Raw genomic sequence first — 23,435 nt, 5'->3', positions numbered from 1 at the left:
TGAATACATTTCATGTCCTCTCTTCCAGTTAATTTGAAATATACATTGTTGTTAACTATAGTCACCCTACTCTGCTGTCAAACATTAGAATTTATTCTTTCTATCTTACTGTATGCTTGTACTCATTAACCAATCTCTCTTCACCCCCAACTCCATCAAAAAAACTCTTAGAACCGATAAACAAATTCAGTAAAATTGCAGGACATGAAATCAGCATATCAAAATCAGTAGCATCTTTTTTATGCACCAATAATGAAATAGCCAAAAAAGAAGTCAAGAAGGCAATCCCATTTGCAGTAGCCACACACACAAAATAAAATACCTAGGAATACATTTAACCAACAAGGTGAAAAATCCCTGCAAGGAAAACTACAAAACACCGGTGAAAGAAATTGAAGAGGACCCAAACAAATGGAAAGACATCCCATGCTCATGGATCGGAAGAACTAATATAGTTAAAATGACCATACTACCCAAAGCAACCTACAGATTCAATGCAATCTCTATCAAGATACCAATGCCATTTTTCACAGAAACAGAAAAAACAATCCTAAAATTCTTCTGGAATTAGAGCTTTGTAATTTTCCACTCATTGGCTTCTTAAAGGAGCCTTTTTTTTTTTTTTTTTTTAACTTAGTGGCCTGGCAGGGGAAGGAGGTCTTCTTTAATGTCAGAGCTCTAAAATATCTTTTTGCCCCATTCTAACTGTAAGAGAGATCTACTATTAACAGTTTGAGATATATCTTTCCATGCATATTCCGGTACATATGATATTTATCCATTTCTGTATCTATTTTTTTAATAGTGGAATTATAGTACACTTATAGTTCTGCAGTCTGCTTAATTTTGAGTAATTTTCAAAATTATGACGTAGTATAATATACATTATACAGAGAAAAATATGATCAGTGGCAGGTGCCTAATAGTTCATCACATTTTGCTCTTTTTTCCTTTTTTTTTTTTTTTTTTGAGGCGGAGTCTCGCTCTGTCGCCCAGGCTGGAGTGCAGTGGCCGGATCTCAGCTCACTGCAAGCTCCGCCTCCCGGGTTCCCGCCATTCTCCTGCCTCAGCCTCCCGAGTAGCTGGGACTACAGGTGCCGCCACCACGCCCGGCTAATTTTTTGTGTTTTTAGTAGAGACGGGGTTTCGCCGTGTTAGCCAGGATGGTCTCGATCTCCTGACCTCATGATCCGCCCGTCTCGGCCTCCCAAAGTGCTGGGATTACAGGCTTGAGCCACCGCGCCCGGCCCATTTTGCTCTTTTTTCTTAGTTTTGTTTTCATTAAAAAGAACACGCTACAGTTATACTTGATGAGTCCCTGTGGACCATCCCTGAGCCAACTCTTTTTCCTCTCTCAAAAGGTAAACACTCTAATCAGTCACAGATGAAAGTTTAGAACTTTACAGAAAAAGTGTAATGTAGGCATCCTTATGCAACTCGTGCTATGTTATGAAAACTACCATTTTAAACCAACCTCATTACCATAACATTGTTTTCTATTTCTGTACCTCCTCTGAGTTTCAAGGACCCTGCTCATACCCTGAAGTCACTGTAAAAATTCCTGACAATAAGGTGCTTACACTTAGTTAAAACTGCTGAGAAGTGAAAAAGAGCATTTCTATATCAGTTTGTATCAGCTCCACTCCTTCTTCCACTATAAATTGCAAATATGACAATTTAAGAAGCTGGAAACACTATTTTATTTTATTTTATTTTATTTTATTTTATTTTATTTTATTTTGAGATGGAGTCTCACTCTGTTGCCCAGGCTGGAGTGCAGTGGCACCATCTCAGCTCACTGCAACCTCTGCTTCCCTGGTTCAAGCGATTCTCCTGCCTCAGCCTCCTGACTAGCTGGAATTACAGGTGTGCACTACCCATGCCCAGCTGAATTTTTTTTTTTTTTTTTTTTTTTAGTAGAGACAGGGTTTCGCCATGTTGGCCAGGCTGGTCTCGAACTCCTGACCTCAGGTGATCCACCCCCCCCCCCCCGCTTAGCCTCCCAAAGTACTGGGATTACAGGCATGAGTCATTGCACCCAGCCTGGAAACACTTTTAGATCAGTTAGTGAAACGTTTGTCTTATGTAAATAATGCAAAATTAATAGAGGACAGTGTATTTTCCTTTGTAATAGCATTTCTACTTGTACGCTAAGAAACATGGACATACCAGGACTTCCAGGAACTCCGGGGGGACCACTGGGACCTGGGAATATATAACATTAATTAATTGCTTAGAAAGATGTAAATGCTATCCCATCTACTTTTGAAATCTTGGGTGACAATATAATGATAGTTAATAATACAGAGTTTTCGTATTTGTTCCTACTCTCACCTAGACAAACATTAGAAATTTTCTCTTATTTAGACAAGAGAAAACGAATCTTAGAAGTCTAACACTCAAAAGTAAATCATGCCGCCTTATCATTTTCACATAATTCAACAGAGATTTACTAAGAGCCTGTTGTGTGTTCAGCACTTTGCTGGAAGTGCAGACGCCAGAAAATCAAACAGTGCTGGAACATCCAGGATCTGCAGTTTGTCTTGGTGTTCCATCTTAGATTGCTTCCACCTGTAATATCCTGGGGGTTATAATTCTTTTATATATACGTGTGAGTGATTTATAGTAAGTGAACCAGATTTTTAAGACAATCTATATCAATGTCTGTATTCATCTGTCCTTTTATTTAAAGACACTGGGAAATTTTATTCTTTTAAGTAAAATTTTCCTTTGAAATCTTCTTCGTATCAATCATTTGTCTAGATCAGTGGCTCCCAATCCTGGCTGCATACTGGACTAGTCCAGGGAGTTTTTACAATCTACCAGTGTCCAGAGCCCTCCTCCAGACAATGAAATCAGAATGACAGGGTGGGACCTTGACGAGGCCATTACAGAAGTTCCTAGGGATTCCAATATGTAGCCAGAGATGAGAGGGATTGGCCCAGAACTTTTGGATTTCTCCAAAGAGATACAGTATAAGTACATGAGACAATAATTCATGGCATCAAGGACAGATCATTGTTCCAAGAGTCAGGAAACCAGAGTTTCAGTTCCCCCTTGCAAATCTCTGTGAGTTTGTTCGGGGTCTCCATTTTTCCCTTCATAATCCCATTGAGATTGCCAATGCCTTGTACTCCCTCCTCCTGCCCTCCTCCAAGTGTTTCCATGACAGATTTGAACTTTATGCTTTGCTACATAAAGATAATTTAATTACCTTCCCGGTATACTACCTATGAAATAAAAATATGAAGAGTAGGAGACATCCAAAAATAACAGCCCTATGAAAACGAAGAGATCTCCCTTCCCTTTCCTCACCCATGTCAACTCTATAAGCACATGCTATTTATTACCTTGAAAGAAAACCAGAAATATGTTCAGCAAATGCTCTGGGAAGAAATTTATTCTTACCTTGTGGGCCACGAACTCCTTTGGGCCCTGGTGGGCCTGGAATGCCTTCATCTCCCTTTTCCTGGTATGTGTCATAATATTCTGTCTTAGAGGAGAAAGAAATGAATACAGAGAAAGGATAGCTATTTATGGACAGCTCACCAAGCATAATTACTTCAGTTTCTTCATTTTGGCCCAAAGATGGCTGCCTTCTTTTCCTGAATTCATAGGTTTACAAGTTAGCAGGTATATGATAGTCACGTAAATGTAGGTGGAAAAATTTAAATAAGTAGACCTTTGTGGTGTCACAGTATCAGATATTTTGTGGGCTTTCAATTAGAAACACATTTTATGATGTGACTCAGGTTACACACCCACGTTTATATGTACACATTCATACATACCTATGTATGTGTGCATATGTATAGAAAAATGAAAGTTTCACAAAATAATGACTTATTCTTACAACATATGATCAACCCCGACACTTTTTATTCTATTCTATTTGACTTTTCAAAAATACTGGTCCTGGTGGACTGAACTTATTTTCATTTTGGAAGTGTATGGAACCCACACATCAAAAAATACTGTATTTATTGTTTCTTTAAATTCCAGGGAACCCTTGGCCTGCAAGAATCGAGGAATATTGTTTCTGACATGCTCAGTGGACCTACTGCCAGTGTTCTTAACCATTTCCTTCCTCAGTTGAACTTCTTTTGAGGTTAGTAGAAGCTGCAATCAGAGTTATATGGAATTGAATCTAAGAAAATACACAGTGAGGAGTGCTAAGAATTCCTCTGAAATGTAATGAAAACATAGATTTCTTTTAACATTCAGTACATTTATCTTGAAGGAAGCAAGGTGGAAATATCAATGGTTTTAAAAAAACCTCTTTGCTTTTTCATATGCTAGATGGATCAATTACTTTGTTGACTTATTTAAGATGAAGTAACAAGAGCCTTGTAGTTAAGCAATATGTATAAAATCACAAAAGTATTGTATTAACAATATAACAATAATGTCCCCCATGAAATCTGTAATGATATGCGTGCACCTACCAAGTGCTGGGCGCAGTGCTAAGTGATTTCACAAAATAACTCATTTAATCTTCCTGGGAACTCCACCAAAGTATTTTGGGACTGTTATAGTTTGAGTGTGCCCCCTCCAAAATTCAGGTGCTATCAATGTGATAGAAGTACGAGGTAGGGCCTTTAGGAGGTAATTAGGCCATGAGGGTTTCTCCCTCATTAATGGGATTAAGGCCCTATTAAAAGAGGCTTCGAGCAGCCTCAGGCCAGCTTGCCCTTCTGCTTTCTGCCATGTGAGGATGCAGCCAAGAAAGCCCTCACCAGACCAAGGACCAGCATCTTGATTTTGGACTTCCTAGCCTCTAGAACTGTGAAAATAAATTTCTGTTATTTATAAATTACTCAGTCTCAGGTATTCTATTGTAGCAGCACAGAACAGACTAAGACAGGGGCTCTATGCATCCAAATCATTTGCTTTCAGGGTAAAGATGCAGATTTCCAGGCCCCACTCCAATTCCTGAGTTACATTACTGAGCATGGGGGTCTGAGAACGGCATTTTTAACAGGACACTCTTTCCCCTCATGACTCTTTTGCCACAATGTGCCATTTTGTTTAACCTGCATGATCATCCATGGCAGCCTTGCTTGGCACACTGAATGTGAGAATCACTGTGTTTTGAGGTAGGAGATGAATGGACACCAGCACTCACAGTCTGGATCCCCTTTCTTCTCTTCCTCAGCTACAGAGTCACGGAATATAGAATGTGGCTGTTCTGCAGTTAGGAGCTGACATCAAATACATGTCTGCTGGGAAGGGGAGCACGGCCTGCTACACAGAGCTTGGGCTGGAATGATTGCTTTTCGCTGACCATGTATTAAACCCGTAGTTTAGCATCTGCTGCCTAAAAGCTCAGGACCCGGGCCCAGGTGCAGGGGAGGAGAAGTTGACTTCTTCATCCCTTGTTGCCTCACTGTCCTCCTCTACCCTGAAGATGCAGGATCACCTTGGGCCTGGGCTGCTTAGACAAAGCTTTTCGTCTCTTCCATAGCCCAGCATGGGCATCACTAGTACCTTCCAGGGACCAAATAGAAATATTTACGCATGGTCAAAGGGACAAATAGTGACCAGCTATTTTCTGCCCTGGTTTGATAACGAGGTAAATGTTACAATCTCTCTCACACAGTTAATGAGAGACACTGATTCAAAATTTCCTTGCTACTTTAAAGAACTTGATCAAAGATAGCATTGATATCGTCTTTAGTCACACTTACTGGACCACGAAATCCTGGAGGGCCGGTGTCCCCTTTCTGTCCCTACAGTGAAAGACAATTACAAATTGTGAATATGGTCACCCAAAGTATTTACATATAAAAAGCAAGATGTACAGTTAAAATGAACAATATATTGATGTTTATATGTCATGTACAAACCAAATGAAAGTTAAAGGGACACTGACTTTAAACTATTTTCCTGGAGAGCCTGTATCTGGGTAAGGAATCCTATCTACAAGGTTGTACAGAAGTTGCTATTGCCCTGGTGGTTCTCCAGGTTTCTTTCACAACACCATCTTCAGTGCTCGTTCATGTACATTTCTCATTCCTGTGTTCTCACCCTGGTTAGAGGCACAGGAATATCAGACTGTGGGTTGTATGCATTTCCAAATGTCTTAGCTGTAACCAACCCCCTTTCCTTCAAGAAGGCATTTCAGAATTCTACTGGAAGTGATACGGTTAAAGGGTAAATCTTGAATCTGCACATATACCTACATATATAGCCATGTGCCACATAACAATGTTTGGGTCAATGATGGACTGTGTATATGATAGTGGTCTCATAAGATTATAATACTATATTTTTACTACTCAATTTCTATGTTTAGATATACAAATACCCACCACTGTGTTACAATTGCCTACGTTATTCAGTACAGCAACATGATATGCAGGTTTGTAGCCTAGAGTAAGAATCTCTGCCATCTAGGTTTGTGTGAGTACACTCTATGATGTTCGCACAATGAGAAAATCACCTAATGATGCATTTCTCAGGACATATCCCTATCTTTAAGTAACACATGATTACACATGACTTGAAAATGTTTGTAACATACTGTCAGAAGTGTAGAATATAGTTCACAACTAATTGACCACAAGCTTTCAATGTATCATGACTCAGATTGAGACTCATGAACTCTAGCCTATGCTTGATCTCAAATAACCATAAACTTCCTACAATTGTAGGTCTTTTTCTACCTCTTCCTCGTGGGAAGCTGGAATCTCACTGGTCCTAAGTCAGACAGCTTCAAATACACAGCACAAGTTTAATATCTTTTCCTCAAGAACACCCTTCAAATGTTTAAGTAAAGTTGCCACATCTCTCTTTTCTTCTTAACAGACCTAGCAGCGTATTTGAATGAAGCCTGTTACAGTAATCCCTTGTACTTAGGTCCAGGATGTAGGTAAAAGTAAAAGCATAGGCAAAACCCAACCTTTTAAAAATAGGATATTAGGGAGAGGGTTACCTTAATGCCATCTTCACCTGCTAACCCAGGGAAACCCCTGTTGCCCTTGACTCCCTAAAGAAAAGAACAGAAGGAATGAATGGGTCAGAAGACACAGGAGCCAACTGCTTCTGGGGGGAACAGGTGCAATTTGAACTCCTCTGAAACAAAGGAATGTGCTCAGATGATCTCTCTTCACAGTGGAGTTGTAAAACTATGATTCCCAAGTGCAATTTTTAAAACCTGTAAGCTTTTTGTTTGTTTATAACTATTTAGTGACTTTTAAAAATCCTTCTTCAGCTAGTAGGACTGACATTTTTACTACCTCCATGGGCCAAATCAAGTCTATACCTCACTTCCAGGGAAGCCAGGAACGCCGTCTTTACCGGGTTTTCCCTACAGCAAAAACAAATAAAAAACATGAAGTTTAATAAATATGGCTAACTTTACAAATACGGAAATCTTAAGTGATATGATCATCTCCTCTTGACTTCAGGCATGAAAAGTCTGAGTAGAGATCCTCACCCAGGTGTTAGAAGGAAAAACTATTAACCACAGAATACACAATGGCCCTCTCTTTCCAGGGAAAGCATGGGAAACTAGAGAAATGGGAAACTAGAGAAATGGGGAACTAGAGAAAGTCAGAGAAGGAAGGAAGGACGTTAACAGCCAAACTTAAATTAGAGCTGATGCTGTTCATCCTAAGCTTGGAAGGAAAATAAGAAACACACTGGGCAGCGAAGTAAATAAGGAAGCCTAGGAAAGGGAAGGTGTTCACAGTCCGTTTATTCATTTATTTGAAATATTGGTAATTCCTTGGACTCCAGGTGTGCCTATATTTAAATACATGTATAAAAGATATAGTGTGGTATCTCAACCAGCAGCTTGGATTGACTTTTATGGTATTTGCCCTTCCTGATAAAATTTAAAAATCACGTTCATTGAATATTGTTTTTTCCTTAGGCAAAAAAATATGTTTTTTGCTTATGTATAATTTTTATAGATTTTACTTTTCCAAAAGTATAACTTTTAGAAATTTAACACAATATATGGATTTAAATCTTTCCAAAATGGATCTGGGTAGGGTAGTGGGGTCCTGCTGCTTCCGTTTTTCCAGCCACCCACTTCTGGTCACAGATTGTCCTATATCCTTTGTGGGGGACTGCTCTTCCCTCACTCTGGGTGGTTCTGATGGCACTGTCAATCTGAGTAGCCCACTGCCCCACTGGCCTGGCCAATCATAGTACCCTTTTCTCTTGGTCACAGCCTTTTTTGCAGAGTGAGACCAGATATGACCAAGCTGGGCCAATGAGATGAATTCCCTGGGATTTTATAAATGGACACAGGGAGAGAGATGCTGGCTTTCTCCTCTAATGCCATCAGCCTGAAGTTGTTTGCTGCAGGGTAGCTCTTTCTTTCCATCTCCCCTGACACGGAAGATCATCTGCCAGAGGAAAGAATGAGGCTGATATGCAGAGAGAAGCAGAAGTGAGATGGAAAGGGAGTCCTGCCCTTATTTTTTCAGGCTCTGAAGTCCTTGAACCCTGTTTTAGCCTTGAACGTCTTAAATACTTGAGCAAGTAAATCCTGCCTCCCAAATCTTAAAGAACAAAAATTTTTAACTGGAGCTAATTTGAGTTGGGCATCTTGTTCCTGTAACCTAAAGAGTCCCAAGTCCTGACTAATCAAAACTGCACATGACACCGAATTTCCAAATTTACCTGCGGGCCGGGGTCTCCAGGAGCACCCTTTTCAGATCTATATGATTCTCCAGGCAGTCCCTGTATTAAGCAGAGCTATGTCAAGTTTTATGAATTACTGATTTTTTTACTTACATTGATTTTTATTAATTTGTCCCTTTTGGTTATTCTGCCATTTAAAAACATGTTTAAGTGCTGAGTCATCTAAGGGAGAAATCTTATTGATGAATAGTAATTAAAAAAACAGATGCTAAAAAAGCTGATGCTGAAGATAAGTCATAAGATGGGCGGCATTGGATGCATGTACAACAGTGCAAGGATTTCAGCAAGGAGTGGCTGTAAAATAACTCTAGCGTATTCATGATCTCTGCGGTCAAATGTTACTGTATTTTAGCCAATGTTAAGACTTAAAAGCAATAGCTGCTGTGGAGTAGCCATTCTTTTATTCCTTTACTTTCTTAAAAAAAAAAACAACTTAAGACAAAACACACATCAAACTAAATACTAGGGCTCTACTTTGTGTGTTGTGGGGACAATATAACTTTAAATAACCTACTGAGGGTCCAGGAGGTCCAGGCTGGCCAATGGCTCCCTTGTCTCCCTTTTCCCCCTTGAGGTCCTGCCAAATAAACAGTTCAACATTGTTACAAATGGATGAAATGAGATTTCACTGATTCAACAGTGAGACAAATCCTCTATCTGTTCAATAAATTGGGTTTACAAACTATGAATGTGCCTTATGTTAATACAACCCAATACACCTTCCATTTCTCACATTTCAAATTTTATACCTGTGAACTCACTGAGACTACATGCAAAATTTTTTTAAGTATATATATATATTTTTTAAAGTCCCACTCTGTTGTCCAAGCTGGAGCCTCAGATCTTCCCCGTGTAATATTTCCAAGATTTATGAGTAAAGGACAGGAAGGAATAAATCCTGGAGGTTCTGGCTGGCTGAGGAAGCTGGGCTGAACTGGGCTTAGATAATAAGAGCTTGTAAAAGAGGTACAGAGTCACAAGGACTTCGTCCTAGACACGAGAAGGCACAACCCTAATCATAAAACTGAAGAATTACCGTTCTGTTATCTGGGCCAATTAGGGTCACAGTAACTGTTCCTGGTGGTCCCGGGGGTCCTGTTAACCCTTTCACACCCTAAAGACAAAAACACTTAGGAGTGAGAAAATAAACAACAGCATCACCATTTCAATGTTACTACATTTGAAAGGTCTACTTTTCCCCTTTAGTGCTTATATGAGAAGATAGAACAAATGAAGGCCCATCAATTTCCGCTTGGCCAGTAAGTAAACGGTATAGGCTGATATGCTCTGGGACATAAAATATCTTGCCTGCTAATAAGACACAGTATTTAAATTACCCGCTCTCCTTTTTGTCCTATCACTCTTTCACCCATGTGACCCTGTAAGAAAACACAAAACCAAATTATTTTCTAAAAATAAATATGAATAAATAGTCTAAACCCATCAAAGTTTCAATATTTGTAACTGAGCATTTCTATTTTAACTTTCATTTTAGAATGACAAATTATTTTAGCTATTTCTTAGAGAAGAGCATTGATATGTTTCTTTTAGAGGAGGAGCTCTTGAGGTGCAGAAAGCTTAAGGGATTAAGCAGAAAGCTAACATGGCAAATGCTGACACGCAGTGGTGTGGGGGAGGGAAAGGAACCTAGCTCAGAGCATATTTTTCTGGCTCTGCAGTAGCTAGTTTTGATCCCACTGGCCGGCTGCTTAACTTCCTGATGCCCTTGTTTTCTTGTTTTAAAAATAAGAATGGGTAGCTGCATTTCAGGATTCTGAAATTCAATACTTAATAGAGAATCTAAGAATAGAATTCCAGCTACCCGACTTCACTGGTAATTTAGTGACATGAGTCTAATGCGAATAGTTTCTTCACTAATGATGGCTGATCTGTCATTTCAACTAATACCTGCTTGCTTTTTCACCCCTGAGTATGCAGATCTTCCCCTTGTTAGACCAAAGCTGAGGGGAATCAAAACACTTTAAACCTCAGCTCTGCCATGTACTGTCTGTTGGACAATTCACTTAACCAGAAACTATCCATCTCTCAGGGTGTGTGCGTGCATGTGTGTGTGTGTGTGTGTGTATTTGTGTGTATCAATAAGAAAATAAATATGAAAGTATCTTAGAAAATACCTCATATAAAAGGCTACCCGAGCCAGGCATAGTGGTTCATGCCTGTAATTCCAGCACTTTGGGGGGCTGAGGCGGGTGGACCACCTGGGGTCGGGAGTTCGAGACCAGCCTGGCCACCATGGTAAGACCCTGTCTCTACTAAAAATACAAAAAAAATTAGCCAGTAGTGGTGCTGCATGCCTGTAATTCCACTTAGTCGGGAGGCTGAGGCAGGAGAATTGCTTGAACCCGGGAGATGGAGGTTGCAGTGAGCCAAGATCACACCACTGCACTCCAGCCTGGGCAACAGAGTGAGACTCCATCTCAAAAAAAAGAAAAATAATAATAAAATAAAAGGCTACCTGATAGTAGGAGATACTGTGCTTAGAACTAATTTCCTGTTGGGGCTCAGCCTCACTCAATATTTTTATAATTAAACTAACAATTGCACTTCTGTTTTTTGTTTGTTTTTGTTGTTTGTTTTTGTTTGTTTGTTTTAGATGGAGCCTCTTTCTGTCACCCAAGCTGGAGTGCAGTGGTGCTATCTTGGCTCACTGCAAACTCCAACTCCTGGGTTCAAGCTATTTTCCTGCCTCAGCCCCCTAAGTAGCTGGGATTACAGGCATGTGCCACCATTCCTGGCTAATTTTTGTATTTTTAGTAGAGACAGGATTTCATCACATTGGCCAGCCTGGCCTCGAACTCCTGACCTCAAGTGATCCACCCGCCTCTGCCTCCCAAAGTGCTGGGATTACAGGTGTGAGCCAATGCGCCTGGCCTTGTCTTAACAGAAACGCATGCAAGACCCTGTGTAATGAGCACACAAATAGTCATCCTTTACTTACTAGCATAAGACCCGGTTGGCTTTGTGAAGCAGCACACTACAAAAACTCAGAGGATAATGTGCTGTGTGAGATGATCAGAAATGGAAAACCTGTGGATTAAGAATCCTTGCATTTTTCCTGGTAAGTAGCTTCTTATAAATTGAATTAAGACTCTTTGTATCAGCGATCAAGTTACTGAAATGCAAGGAGAAGAGAGGTGAGAGCAGCTAGCCATGCTCTTCCCTGCTAGGAATCCTTGTGAGTTCCAGAGCGGTACCTAACAGTGACCCACATGAAGAAGCAGGCCAGGTTTGACTTTGAGATTGAGTAGGGTGTGCTAGCTGTTACATCATATGAACAGTAGTCTACCTTAGGTCCTCTAGGTCCCATGGCTCCTGGAAAGCCCTAGAAAAATCCACAAATGAAAATCACAGCAGGAAATGCATCCAACCAGAAAAATTCTTTTAATAACTTGTTAATAATAAATAATGAATCTATTAGTTGACGGAGTCTGTAGCAAGGATGACTTGATACTCACAAAGAATCCCGGAGGACCAGGTGGGCCAACAGGCCCAGGAAAACCTGGAGGGCCTGGCAAACCCTTGAAATTGAGAGAAGAATAAGAGTAAGTTTAACTTTACTTCTCACTTAATAACAATGTCCATTAATTAAATGCATTAACATAATAAAATCAGGAGCGCATAACACCTCCCTTTTCAGTGGCTGCAGTTAATGACAACAAATATCAAAAAGTGTGTTGCCATGTGTAACAGGCTGGCAGGACCATCTGCACAATACCGTTTCTAAAATGACCAGAGTAGTTACTTTACTTCAGATGTTTCAAAATTTTGCTTTTCTCTTTCTTCCCTCCTCTTTTCTCCTCCCTTTTCCTTTCTCTCTCTCGTTTTGGCCAAGCATACTCCTATGTTAGGGCCTGCCACCTGCTGTCCCTCTGCCTAGAATCCCCTTTCCCAGGTATCTGTATGACTCACTCCCTTTTCCTTTTCTTGTCTTTATGTAATTGTCGTCCTTTCCATAAAGCCTTCCTGCTTATCCAAAGTTGTAACCCACCTTCCAACCCAGACACTTCCTATCCTGCTTTCCTGCATTATTTTTATTTTTAGCATTTATTACTCACACACCATAGAGTTACTCATTTACAGTTTTTTTTGTTTCCCCCATGAGAATGTAAGCTCCATAAAGGCAATATATATACATTTTAAGAGACTGGGTCTCACTATGTTGCCCAGGCTGGTCTATAACTCCTAGGTCAAGAGACCTTCCCGTCTCAGCTTTCCCAAGTAGCTGGGACTACAGGCACATGCCACCATGCCTGGTTCATAAAATTTTTAAATCTCTCTCTCTCTCTCTCTCTCTCTCTCTCTCTCTCTCTCTCTTCTATCTTCTATCTATCTTCTATCTTCTATCTATCTTCTATCTATCTATCTATCTATCTATCTATCTATCTATCTATCTATCTTCTATCTATCTTCTATCTATCTATCTTCTATCTATCTATCTATCTATCTATCTTCTATCTATCTATCTATCTATCTATCTATCTATCTATCTATCTATCTTCTATCTATCTATCTATCTATCTTCTATCTATCTATCTATCTTCTATCTATCTATCTATCTATCTATCTATCTATCTATCTATTTTTTTTTGAGACAGAGTCTCATTCTGTCCTTGGGCTGGAGTGCAGTGGTATGATCTCTGCTCACTGCAGCCTCTGGTTCCCAGGTTCAAGTGATTCTCCTGCCTCAGCCTCCCAAGTAGCTGGGACTACAGGTGTATGTCACCACACCTGGCTAATCTGTGTATCTTTAGTAGACATGGAGTTTGACCATGTTGGCCAGGCTGGTCTCAAACTCCTGACCTCAAGTGATCCTCCTGCCTTGGCCTCCCAAAGTGCTGGGATTACAGGTGTGAGCCACTGTGCCCAGCCTTAAATCTACATTTTGGCTGATTTGTGCCCTGCTGTATTCCTAGAGCCTAGAAATAGCCCCTTGCACATAATTGGCAGGTAAAAAATATTTCTTGTATAATAGAATGTACCATCATTATATCTTCAGCATCATCACAATGACTAATACATAGATGATAATCAATACACATTTAAAGAATGTATCAATATCTCGGATTACTATTATCTCTTCTTCCTGGATCCCCTGCCTTCAGCATCTGGACTCTTAAATGTTTTCTAAACAAAAAAAGCGAGAGCCACCATATCTTGCATCTCTTCTCAGAAGCCTATAATGGCTCCTAATTGCATCATTCTGCATTTTTTGCAGCTCCTAATCTAACTTCACATCCTCAGTTGGGATAGCTTACCACACAGGAGTTCAACAGCCTCAACTCAAACTCACTTAGGCAAATATCCCATCTCTACCCAGGAATTTCTACATATAATTCTGAACTAAGTTGAAAGAATTCCAGTTAATTGGCTGGGTGTGTTGACTCACGCCTGTAATCCCAGCACTTTGGGAGGCTGAAGTTGGTGGATCACCTGAGGTCAGGAGATCCAGACCAGCCTGGCCAACATGGTGAAACCCCATCTCTCCTAAAAATACAAAAATTAGGTGGCCATGGTGGCCTGCGCCTGTAATCCCAGCTACTCAGGAGGCTGAGGCAGGAGAATTGCTTGAATCTGGGAGGCAGAGGTTGCAGTGACCCAAGATTGCACCACTGCACTCCAGCCTGGGCAATAGAGCCAGACTCCTTCTCAAAAAAAAAAAAAAAAATATATATATATATAAATATATGTTATATATGACATATGTGTAAATATCACACACACACACACATATATATATAAAAAAACTAGTTAGTTTTGGTTATATATAATTATAAACTGAAAGTTAGCACTTGTGGTTTAGGTCTGTGAAAAGGTCGTTTTGAATCACAAAGTAAAGCACACACAGACCCAAAGGCAGTTGCGACTCTTTGTATCCCTTTTGGATCATACTCAGGCTACGTACATATAAATCAGAAAAGCAAACACTTCACCTGGAGAGCACTGCATTTAAATAAAAAAACTTTATTTTCTTTATTATCTCAACTTCACCTGGAGAGCGTTGCATTTAAATAAAAAAAAACTTTATTTTCTTCATTATCTCAACTTTAACTGGAGAGAGTTGCATTTAAATAAAAACCTTTTATCATTATGCAAATTTTAAAATAAGGCTGAATATCATTTTAAATGATATTCCATGTGGATACAAATCTATCCTTATTTGCAACAAATACAAATTAAGTGGAACATAACTATTCCTGTTAGATTCAGGCCAGCTGACTGAGAATGAAGAAGAGGATGAAAAACATACGCAGATCATCTTTGCATGTCAGCATCATGTAGTTTTCCAGAATAGGGTGAAAGTTTTAGAAGGAAATGAGGCCAGATATGTAAATAGAATAAATAGGAATTTCTATTTAAAATCTTCTTAAGAGAGTGAGACGAACCTATGGGGAAAAAGAGAGATGGAGGAAAGAGGCAAAAAGAGAGAGAAAGAAAGAGTGAAGAACTGCGAATAATAGGGACCTTCTCTGAAGTGCTGTACCTGGGGTCCTGGAGCCCCTGGCAACCCGGGGTCACCTTTTGCATCAAGTTCTATATCTTCTCCTTCAGCAGGAGCACCCTTGAAAATGAAGAAGTTCATCAAACATCATCAATGTTATATTTTCAAAACCCCTCCAAGTGCTTATTCAAAGTTATACTTCTTCAAAGATAAAAGTGCTTTTCAAGATAGATACTCAGAGAAATGATTTATGATTTTGTAATTATTCCATTATGAAGATTTCAAAGCAATTTCCTATTTTTTAAAATCAAAAATTTACAGTGGGCCCAGTACAGTGGCACATGCCTGTAATCCCAGCACTATGGGAGATCAAAACAGGCAGATCACATGAGGTCAGGAGTTCAAGACCAGCCTGGCCAACATGGCAAAACCCCATTTCTACTAAAAATACAAGAATTAGCTGGGCGTGGTGATGTGCACCTGTAATCCCAGTTACTTGGGAGGCTGAGACAGAAGAAACGCTTGAACCCAGGAGGTGGAGGTTGCAGTGAGCTGAGATCGTGCCACTGCACTCCAGCCTGGGCAACAGAGCAAGACTGTCTTTAAAAAAAAAAAAAAAAAAAAAAACATTACAGTGGAAAGAAGAAAGATGCAAGGGTAATAAGTCATTTCCCAACACACCAAAAATAGCAATGTGGGGCCCTGAGCATGAGGTCAGTTTTCTTCTCCAAGACCCTATTTCCTTAAACAATGATACAAAACCTGTAAGACTCTTTATGACAAGAGCCAGAAGGAGCTATTTAATAGGAATAAATATCATGTCCCAATTATTATTGTTTCTGAATGATTAAGGTCTGGATTATGAAATCTTATTTGTAATGACTTAAGTCTCTTTATTTAATAGAAGTCTTTTTCATATGTACAATTAGAGGTTTTCAGCGACAGCATTCCACCAATGACTTACCTTTTGTCCTTTCAAACCAGCAGCACCCTAGGGAAAAAGCAGCCTATGAACAACTCGAGGAAAATCAAATGCACACACTCCTACTCAGTCTGCTCTGCCCTCTCTCCTGTTGTGCATCCTCTCTTCACCATACACCTCCCACGGGCTTACAAAGCAAAGTCTTCCCTTAATCTTTTACCTCCCACCAGATTGTCCTGTCTTTCCTTCGTCTCACCTGTGAACTTCCCATTTCCTTCATTTCCCACCCTTTCCTCAGTTCCAAATCTGCCCCCTGCTCCATCCTGCCATGGAATTGTCCCTTGCTAAGGTCAGACATGATATTGATGCTGCTAAAACCAATGCCAACATGTCAGTCCTCCTCTGATTGGACTTTGCAGCAGCATCCAGCAGCTGTCTGCCACTCCCTTCTACTACAGTAGGTCTTTCCTGGACCTCCATAATACACCCCTGCTGGTTTTCTTTCTCCCATCAGGGCCGCTCCTCCTTTACAGGCTCATTCTCCTTGATCCCAACATCACCGCTGGAGCTAAGTCTCAGTTCTAAGCCCCTTTTCTCCTCACTGTGACTCCTTGAGTCACCACCAGCTGGGACCTCTTCTCTGAGTGAATCCAAGTACCTCTCATGCATCTCCACTTGGATGTCTCAAAAGCAAAACAAAGTCTCAACTTCTAACCCTACGTTCATAATGCATGTATTCATCCATTCCTTAACTATTAGTTGAATGTCTACTATGGCTACCCCAGACTTCCCTAAAGTCATGACGGATTTGTGTATATGGCCATATGGAGTAGACCACTTTTATTTATGCTTTATGTCTTTAATGGGGATTAGAAATGCAAACCTACCAGGATCCCTCGGTAGCCCAATGTCCCTGGGAGTCCTGGAAACCCCCGCTCACCCTAAAAGACATACAAAGTTTGTTATTATTCTTAGTTGCTCTAGAATAGCCTATTCAGATATTTTTCCTGTTTCTCGCTTCCAACTTTGCAATGGTAAATCTAGACAAAGTAACCCAAATTCCTTATGGCTACTGGGTCATGAGGCTGAAGACCAAAAAACCATTATCTTAATTAAAAACAGGATTAGAATACTGTTTCTCAAATTGTACATAAATGGCAAAGTCTAATTGCGCCAAGAACTTTTTAATTGCTGTTTCCTTCAAACTTGAGTAATTAGTTCATTCATGGCCACCATTCTGGAGAAAAGGAGAGCTCAGTTCAAAAACAAAAGGAGGTGAGTGAACACTGAAAAGCTCAGTCATTCCTTCTCTAAAACTAATTCTGCACTCAAAGCTTTGATTTCTGATTTATATACACAGCCTCAGATGAAAACAACCAGTTGAGCTCCAAGTTTTCTTTCTGTGGGAGAACTTTCCTTAAAAGACAATCAGAAAGCAAGCAGTGCAAAGAAAGAAAATAGGAAGTTTCCTGGCTCCAAATTGTACTGTTGGTTCTGGTCTAAAGGAATGTTTCAAGGGAAGCCTGTCTTCCTTTCATTGCCACTTCACCTTGATTTAGTCATTCAGCAAAGCATTTATTAATCATCTTCTGTGTGAAAAGTACTTACCTTAGAACCATTGCATCCTGGTACACCGACGAGTCCATAAGGCCCAGTATTGCCTGGGGTGCCCTGGAAGAAGAACAAGTCTCAGTGAGGAGGGTCATCCCAAGAAACAGCACTGAATCCAAGGGAAAAGAGGGACTTATTTAAATAACTCTTGAAATATAAATGATTATTTAAATGGTTAAGTAGGAAATGTACGTTGTGGTTTTATGTATAATTCCAGTAACAACAAACTAAACAGGCTGACTAAAATGAAGACTTATCAAGTTAGATGCAGGTCTTTAAGATAAAGCAAAAGCCTTTTATCCATAAAATTAAAAAGTCCCTTAACACGCTGTTTTAAGCTGGAGAAAAAGGAAGGGAAAAGGAGGAGGAAAGTATGCACAGATGAAACTATTTTATTATTCTATGCTATTAAATACAATCATTTCATTCTATCCTATGCTATTCTATCAGCTTGTAACATATAGTTTCCTTCAGTACCTGTGGGGGTTTAGTTCCAGGACCTCTATGAATACAAAAATCCATGGATACTCAAGTCTCTTATATAAAATGGTATAGTATTTGCACATAACCTATACATATCCTCCTGTATACTTAAAGTCATCTCTAGATTACTTATAATACCTAATACGATGTGAATGCTATGTAAATAGTTGTTATACTGTAATGGTTTTTAAGTTTGTACAATTTTTATTGTTATTTTTTAAAAATAGTTTTGATCTACAGTTGGTTGGTTGAATCCATGGATGTGGAATTGATGGATATGGAGGGCTGACTTACTATATAATTTACTAATTATCCTACCCTATCCTATCCTGTCCTGCTTGTATTTCAGGAAGTACAGTTTGACTCATATGACACAAAAATCTACACACTAATATAATATACCATCCTAAGGTGCTATTTCTTCATGTAGGGAATGCATCAGAACACATTTTCTCACATGACAGTTTTGACATCTTTATTAAAATGAGCTTATTTTTAAATTTTCTAGCTACGGATTTTTCCCATTACTTACTGGAAGTCCAGGAGAACCGGAAAATCCTGGCAATCCAGTTATTCCCTGAAGACATAGAAAAAAGGAGGCGGTGACCAAAAAAAAAAAAAACTTTAAAAATGTTCAATATATAAACATAAATTTATTTACCATTGCAATAATCTTTTTCTGCAACTATAACTGGGAATAGCTCGAAACGATTGGGAAAACAAACACCAAAGCTTTAACAAACTTTTGTAAATCTTACATTTATGTAACTCTTAAAAAGATATCATTAAGATTAGTTTTGGCTTTTTTGGATAGATTCCTAAGGTACAATTTGCATACAATTAAGTGCTCCAAGTCTTTTGAGAACAGCTTAACTGAACAGCTTAACAAATGTTGACCTGCGTGCAGTTTTATATACCATCATCCCATCAGACACAGAGCATCTCTATCACTCCAGAGGTTCCTTCATGGTCTTTCTTGGTCCGTTTAACACTTGCCTCTAATGTGGTAACCACTTCTTTGCCATCTACCATTACAGATTAGTTTTACCTGTTCTTGAACTTCATCTATGGAACCATACACAGTGTACTTCTTTCTCATATTTGTGTAAATCTTACAGTGAAAAGCTGATCTTTTAAGAAGAATGAGTTCATCAATGATCAGGATGGACTGGTTGGACTACTAACCCTTACACCTTTGGGACCTCTGAGTCCTGGAAGTCCTGGAGAGCCCTAGATTCAAGTAAAAAAAGAAAAAGTAAACACTCTGGAAATTATTTTGCACTAAGAAACCCATACATGAAACCCAGTCTTAGTCACATGCCAAGCTGTTTTGCCCTTCTGATTATTTCATCGTTAATAAGATTGAATTGCTTGCTTATTTCATTGGAGCTAAATTGTTTATCAGAAAAGACAAAAATTCATCCAAATCCTTGCTTCTCAAAGTGGGGTTTGGGGCCTGCAGCATTAGCATTACCTAGAAGCTTATTAGAAATGTAGAATCTTAGATCTGCCTCACCTCCCAGACTATTGACCCAGAATCAGAATTTTTAACATGATTCTTTAGTGATTCTTGGGCACTTTAAAATCTGTGAAGAGCTGCTACAAAAGTCCTAATTAGCCTCACAGCTGCTGAGGTCTGATAAAAATGAATGACACAACTACAGTGGTGGATAAGAATGGCAGCCAGTATTTCTGTGCACAAGAAACACTCTATTAACAAAATGTGCCTGGCATGCACAAGGAAATAAATAGCCAAGTAAGGACTGCCTGAACCACAGAGAAACTTGCTTTGGGCATGTAATGCATTCAGTTCGACGTCCTATTTCTTGGAGAATAACCTTAAATGGTGACTGTTTCAGCTAGGCCACGTGGTGTGAAAGTTTCATTGTCCAAAAGCCATTTTCATCATTCCAGAGAGTTTCAGTATGTTTTGATTTTTAATTTTATTGTTATTATTTGAGCAAAGGGTTGTTACAGAATCCTCTGAGATTGCCCTGTCCAGGCCAAAGTCAGTTTCTCCCATCTATGGTGGAATCCCGGGGTGCATGGCTATGTTCAAGGCCAAGGCCATTCCTCTTCCCTACGGAATTGTATTCTTGTGCTACAGAAAGCAGAAGGTTTTACTTGCAGGTTTTACTTTCTCATTGTAAACTTTTTTCATGCAGAAAATATTTAAAATTAAGATAGAAATCTTGTGAATCTAAAACGTCGTTTTGGTCAGGTTTTAATATTCTCTGATTATCTGTCTTTGATTGCATTATCTTTTGTAGCTATTAATATATATCTGTAAGCCTTATATGCTTTAAAATATGAATCTATGACAACATGGCACTCAGGTTTTCTGGATTAATTTTCTGGAATGCCTGCACTCGTATAACCCATAGTAAGTGCCACGTGTTTTTGACTATTTTAATGAATTTCAGTGTCTCTAAAGAAATGCTGAAGAGAATGAAACAGAGTAGGCTATAGATAACAATTTTTTTAAAAAAAGGAATTGGCATTAGGCTGATCTAAGTCCAGGGCTGAAGTGGCAAACTCGTTCTACCAATAGAAATGGAAGAAAACCTGGGTCCACGCCCTAGAGGAAGTCAGTGTTCAGTTTCTGTCCAGAATCCGAATGACTTTTTCAAAATTAGGATCAGAAGTAGAAATGGACAAAAAGAACACATACATGAATATGGTAGACAGGGAAATGGCAGAATTACTGGAAAACAGCCAGCTTTTGCATTTTACATGTAAGCTGTGGGTGTGGTTTCAAGAGTTTGATTCTGGCATCATAGATGTGACATAAGAAATACATATTTGTTCTGTGCCTTTGGTTCCTGACGCAGAGCTCCTAAAACCCCTTCTAATATTCTGAATGATAGAGGAGTAAAGATCATCTTTTGTTCTAGTATTTGGTGTTTGACCTCACTTGGAATATCCTGGGTGATAGAAGTGTCCTTTGTTCTAAGGAGGCGACTCTTGGTAGGCTCCCAGATGGGGACTGGTCATCAGAAAGACCAAGCCATGATTAGAAGCTTGAAACTTTCAGCTCCAGCTGCACCCTTCAGTGAGGAAAGTGGAGCTGGAGATTGAGTTTATAATTGATCCTGCCCACATTATGACACCTCCATCAGAATCCCTGAAGCATGACGTTCAGAGAGCTTCTGGGTGGGTGAACATTCACCTTCCAGGAGGGTGATGCACCTCAACTCCATGGTGACAGAAGCTCCTGCACTTGGGACCCTTCTGAACCTCCTCTGATGTATCTCTTCATCTCTCGTTCATATCCTTTATAATAAACTGGTAAATATTCCCATGAGTTCTATGAGGCTCTTTAGCAAATCATCAAACCGGAGGAGGGGGTCATGAGAACCCCTGATTTATTTATAGCCAAGTTGGACTGAATTATGGGTAACCGAGGACCCACTACTTATGACTAGTCCTGAAGCAGGGACAGTCTTGTAGGACTGAGCCCTTACCCTATGGGGTCTGCACTAACCCCAGGTATTTAATGTCATAACTGAATTGTTGGGTACCCAGTTGGCATCCAGAGAGTTGGAGAATTGTTTGGTGTGAGGAAAACCCCCACACAATGTCAAACCAGGTTTGAACTCTGATTTTGTTCCCTGTGATCTCCATGAGCCAGGAAAAATTACTCAAGTGCTCTGTGTCCGTTTTCTCATCCATGTAGTGGAGGTAATTATGGGAACTACATTGTAAGTCACCAAAGTCATGATTTGTGGGATCAATGTGAGGAGTAAATGAGATCCAGGGAGAAATAAATTGCCCAATGCCTGGCACAGAGTACATATGCAGTAGGATGGCTTTGATTTTGATTATCATTTACATATTCAGAATGTAGAATACATTATTCTAATACATATATATGTATGGTTTTTTTTATTTTTATTTTTTGACAGGGTCTCGCTCTGTTACCCAGGCTGGAATACAGTAGCATGATCATGGCTCACTGCAGCCTCCGCCTCCGGGGCTCAAGCAATCCTCCCACCTCAGCCTCCTAAGTAGCTGAGACCACAGGCATATGCCACCACACCTGGTTAATTTTTGTAGTTTTGGTAGAAACTAGGTCTCCTTATGTTGCCCAGGTTGGCCTCAAACTTATGGGCTCAAGTGATCCTCCTGCCTCAGCCTCCCAGAGCAATGGGATTACAGGCATGAGCCACTGTGTCCGGCCTGTAATACATATTCTAATATATGATGAAATTTTTAAAAGACCCTATGTAGATCAACTATAATTATTTTTCACAGCTCATTAGTTGGTTTATAGCCTGCTGGAGGTCAGTAGTCAGGGAAATGAATGTGTGGGTGCGTGAGAAGCCAGGCTTAAGTCTAGCTAATGTCCACAGCAGGAAAGAGTACTCAGCAAATCCAGTGGTTATGCAGTTATTTAGTAAATCCTCTAGGGTATTTATTTAAACAAAGGCCTTTGCTGTATCACAGACTTTAGGATAAGAATGTGTGATGAGTGTGAAGGGTCGTAGACTCTGGATATTTAAGGGACCAGAAGGAAAAGAGAAACCCACGAAGGAAGGGAAGGATGGAGAGACAGGAGAAATACAGAAACAAAGACAGACAAGGAAGGGAAGGATGGAGTGACAGGAGAAATATAGAAACAAAGACAGACCAGGAAGGGAAGGATGGAGAGACAGGAGAAATACAGAAACAAAGACAGACAAGTGTTTCAAGGAGAGGAGAGTGATCCACATAATTTGAAACTAAGCAAAGGGGTTCAGGTCAGATTAAGACACAAAAGTATGTATTGGCATTGCTCACTTGAAGGCCATTGGTGATCTTTGCTGGAGTGTTTTCAGAGGAGAGGTGGTAGCAGGCAAATGATTACTAAGGATTGAATAGTAGATGAACTACAGGCAGCATGTTTGACTATTCTTTTAAGAAGTTTGACAGAGAAAGGAAAGTCAGGGAAAAGAGAGCAATCATTTGGGCACAAGACCTAAAAGATGGAGAGGAATTTTGTATTATGATGGGAAAATAGTTGCATGTTTAAGAACTGAAAGAGAAAATCAAATAACAAAAGAAAAGCTGGAATGTCTGGAGAGAGGGGAGGCACCTCGTGGAACAAGGAATTCCAAGGATGGGGGCACAGGTGTTTGGACAGGTCTTGAATAGAAGCGAAAAGGGCTCTCATTTTTCACTGTAGGAGGAATAGAGGTAGGAACAGACACAGATGTAGACACTGTGTAGATTAGGGAGGGAGCTGGAGATGAATTTGAGCCACAGACTTGAAGCTAATGATGATCATTTGCAATAGTCTTGGAACAGGTTGTGGTTCTATGTGGC

General features: G+C 39.8%; 1 protein-coding gene across 4 annotated transcripts in view; it reads right to left on the bottom strand.

The window, feature by feature from the left end:
* Positions 1–23,435, bottom strand: part of LOC105473981 (collagen type IV alpha 3 chain) — a 150,258-nt gene that overhangs the window by 52,398 nt on the left and 74,425 nt on the right. For 3 of the 4 annotated variants that reach the window (XM_011728282.3, XM_011728284.2, XM_011728281.2), the window contains exons 4-20: positions 19,317–19,361; positions 18,664–18,708; positions 17,646–17,708; positions 16,925–16,978; positions 16,080–16,106; positions 15,158–15,235; positions 12,132–12,194; positions 11,963–11,998; positions 9,993–10,034; positions 9,692–9,769; positions 9,170–9,232; positions 8,635–8,694; positions 7,265–7,309; positions 6,935–6,988; positions 5,688–5,729; positions 3,409–3,493; positions 2,170–2,205 (exon numbers count right to left, since the gene is read on the bottom strand). In XM_011728282.3, the coding sequence (XP_011726584.2) occupies positions 2,170–2,205; positions 3,409–3,493; positions 5,688–5,729; positions 6,935–6,988; positions 7,265–7,309; positions 8,635–8,694; positions 9,170–9,232; positions 9,692–9,769; positions 9,993–10,034; positions 11,963–11,998; positions 12,132–12,194; positions 15,158–15,235; positions 16,080–16,106; positions 16,925–16,978; positions 17,646–17,708; positions 18,664–18,708; positions 19,317–19,361 (916 nt within the window). Of the gene's footprint in view, positions 1–2,169; positions 2,206–3,408; positions 3,494–5,687; positions 5,730–6,934; positions 6,989–7,264; positions 7,310–8,634; positions 8,695–9,169; positions 9,233–9,691; positions 9,770–9,992; positions 10,035–11,962; positions 11,999–12,131; positions 12,195–14,923; positions 15,109–15,157; positions 15,236–16,079; positions 16,107–16,924; positions 16,979–17,645; positions 17,709–18,663; positions 18,709–19,316; positions 19,362–23,435 lie in introns of those variants that run through there. The other variant, XM_011728285.2, reaches the window with a different exon arrangement.

The sequence above is a fragment of the Macaca nemestrina genome, chromosome 11 (genome assembly GCF_043159975.1).
Source record: "Macaca nemestrina isolate mMacNem1 chromosome 11, mMacNem.hap1, whole genome shotgun sequence".
Classification (NCBI taxonomy): Eukaryota; Metazoa; Chordata; class Mammalia; order Primates; family Cercopithecidae; genus Macaca; species Macaca nemestrina.
The sequence above is the reverse complement of the archived record's forward strand: the minus strand, read 5'-3'. Positions and strand labels throughout refer to the sequence as shown.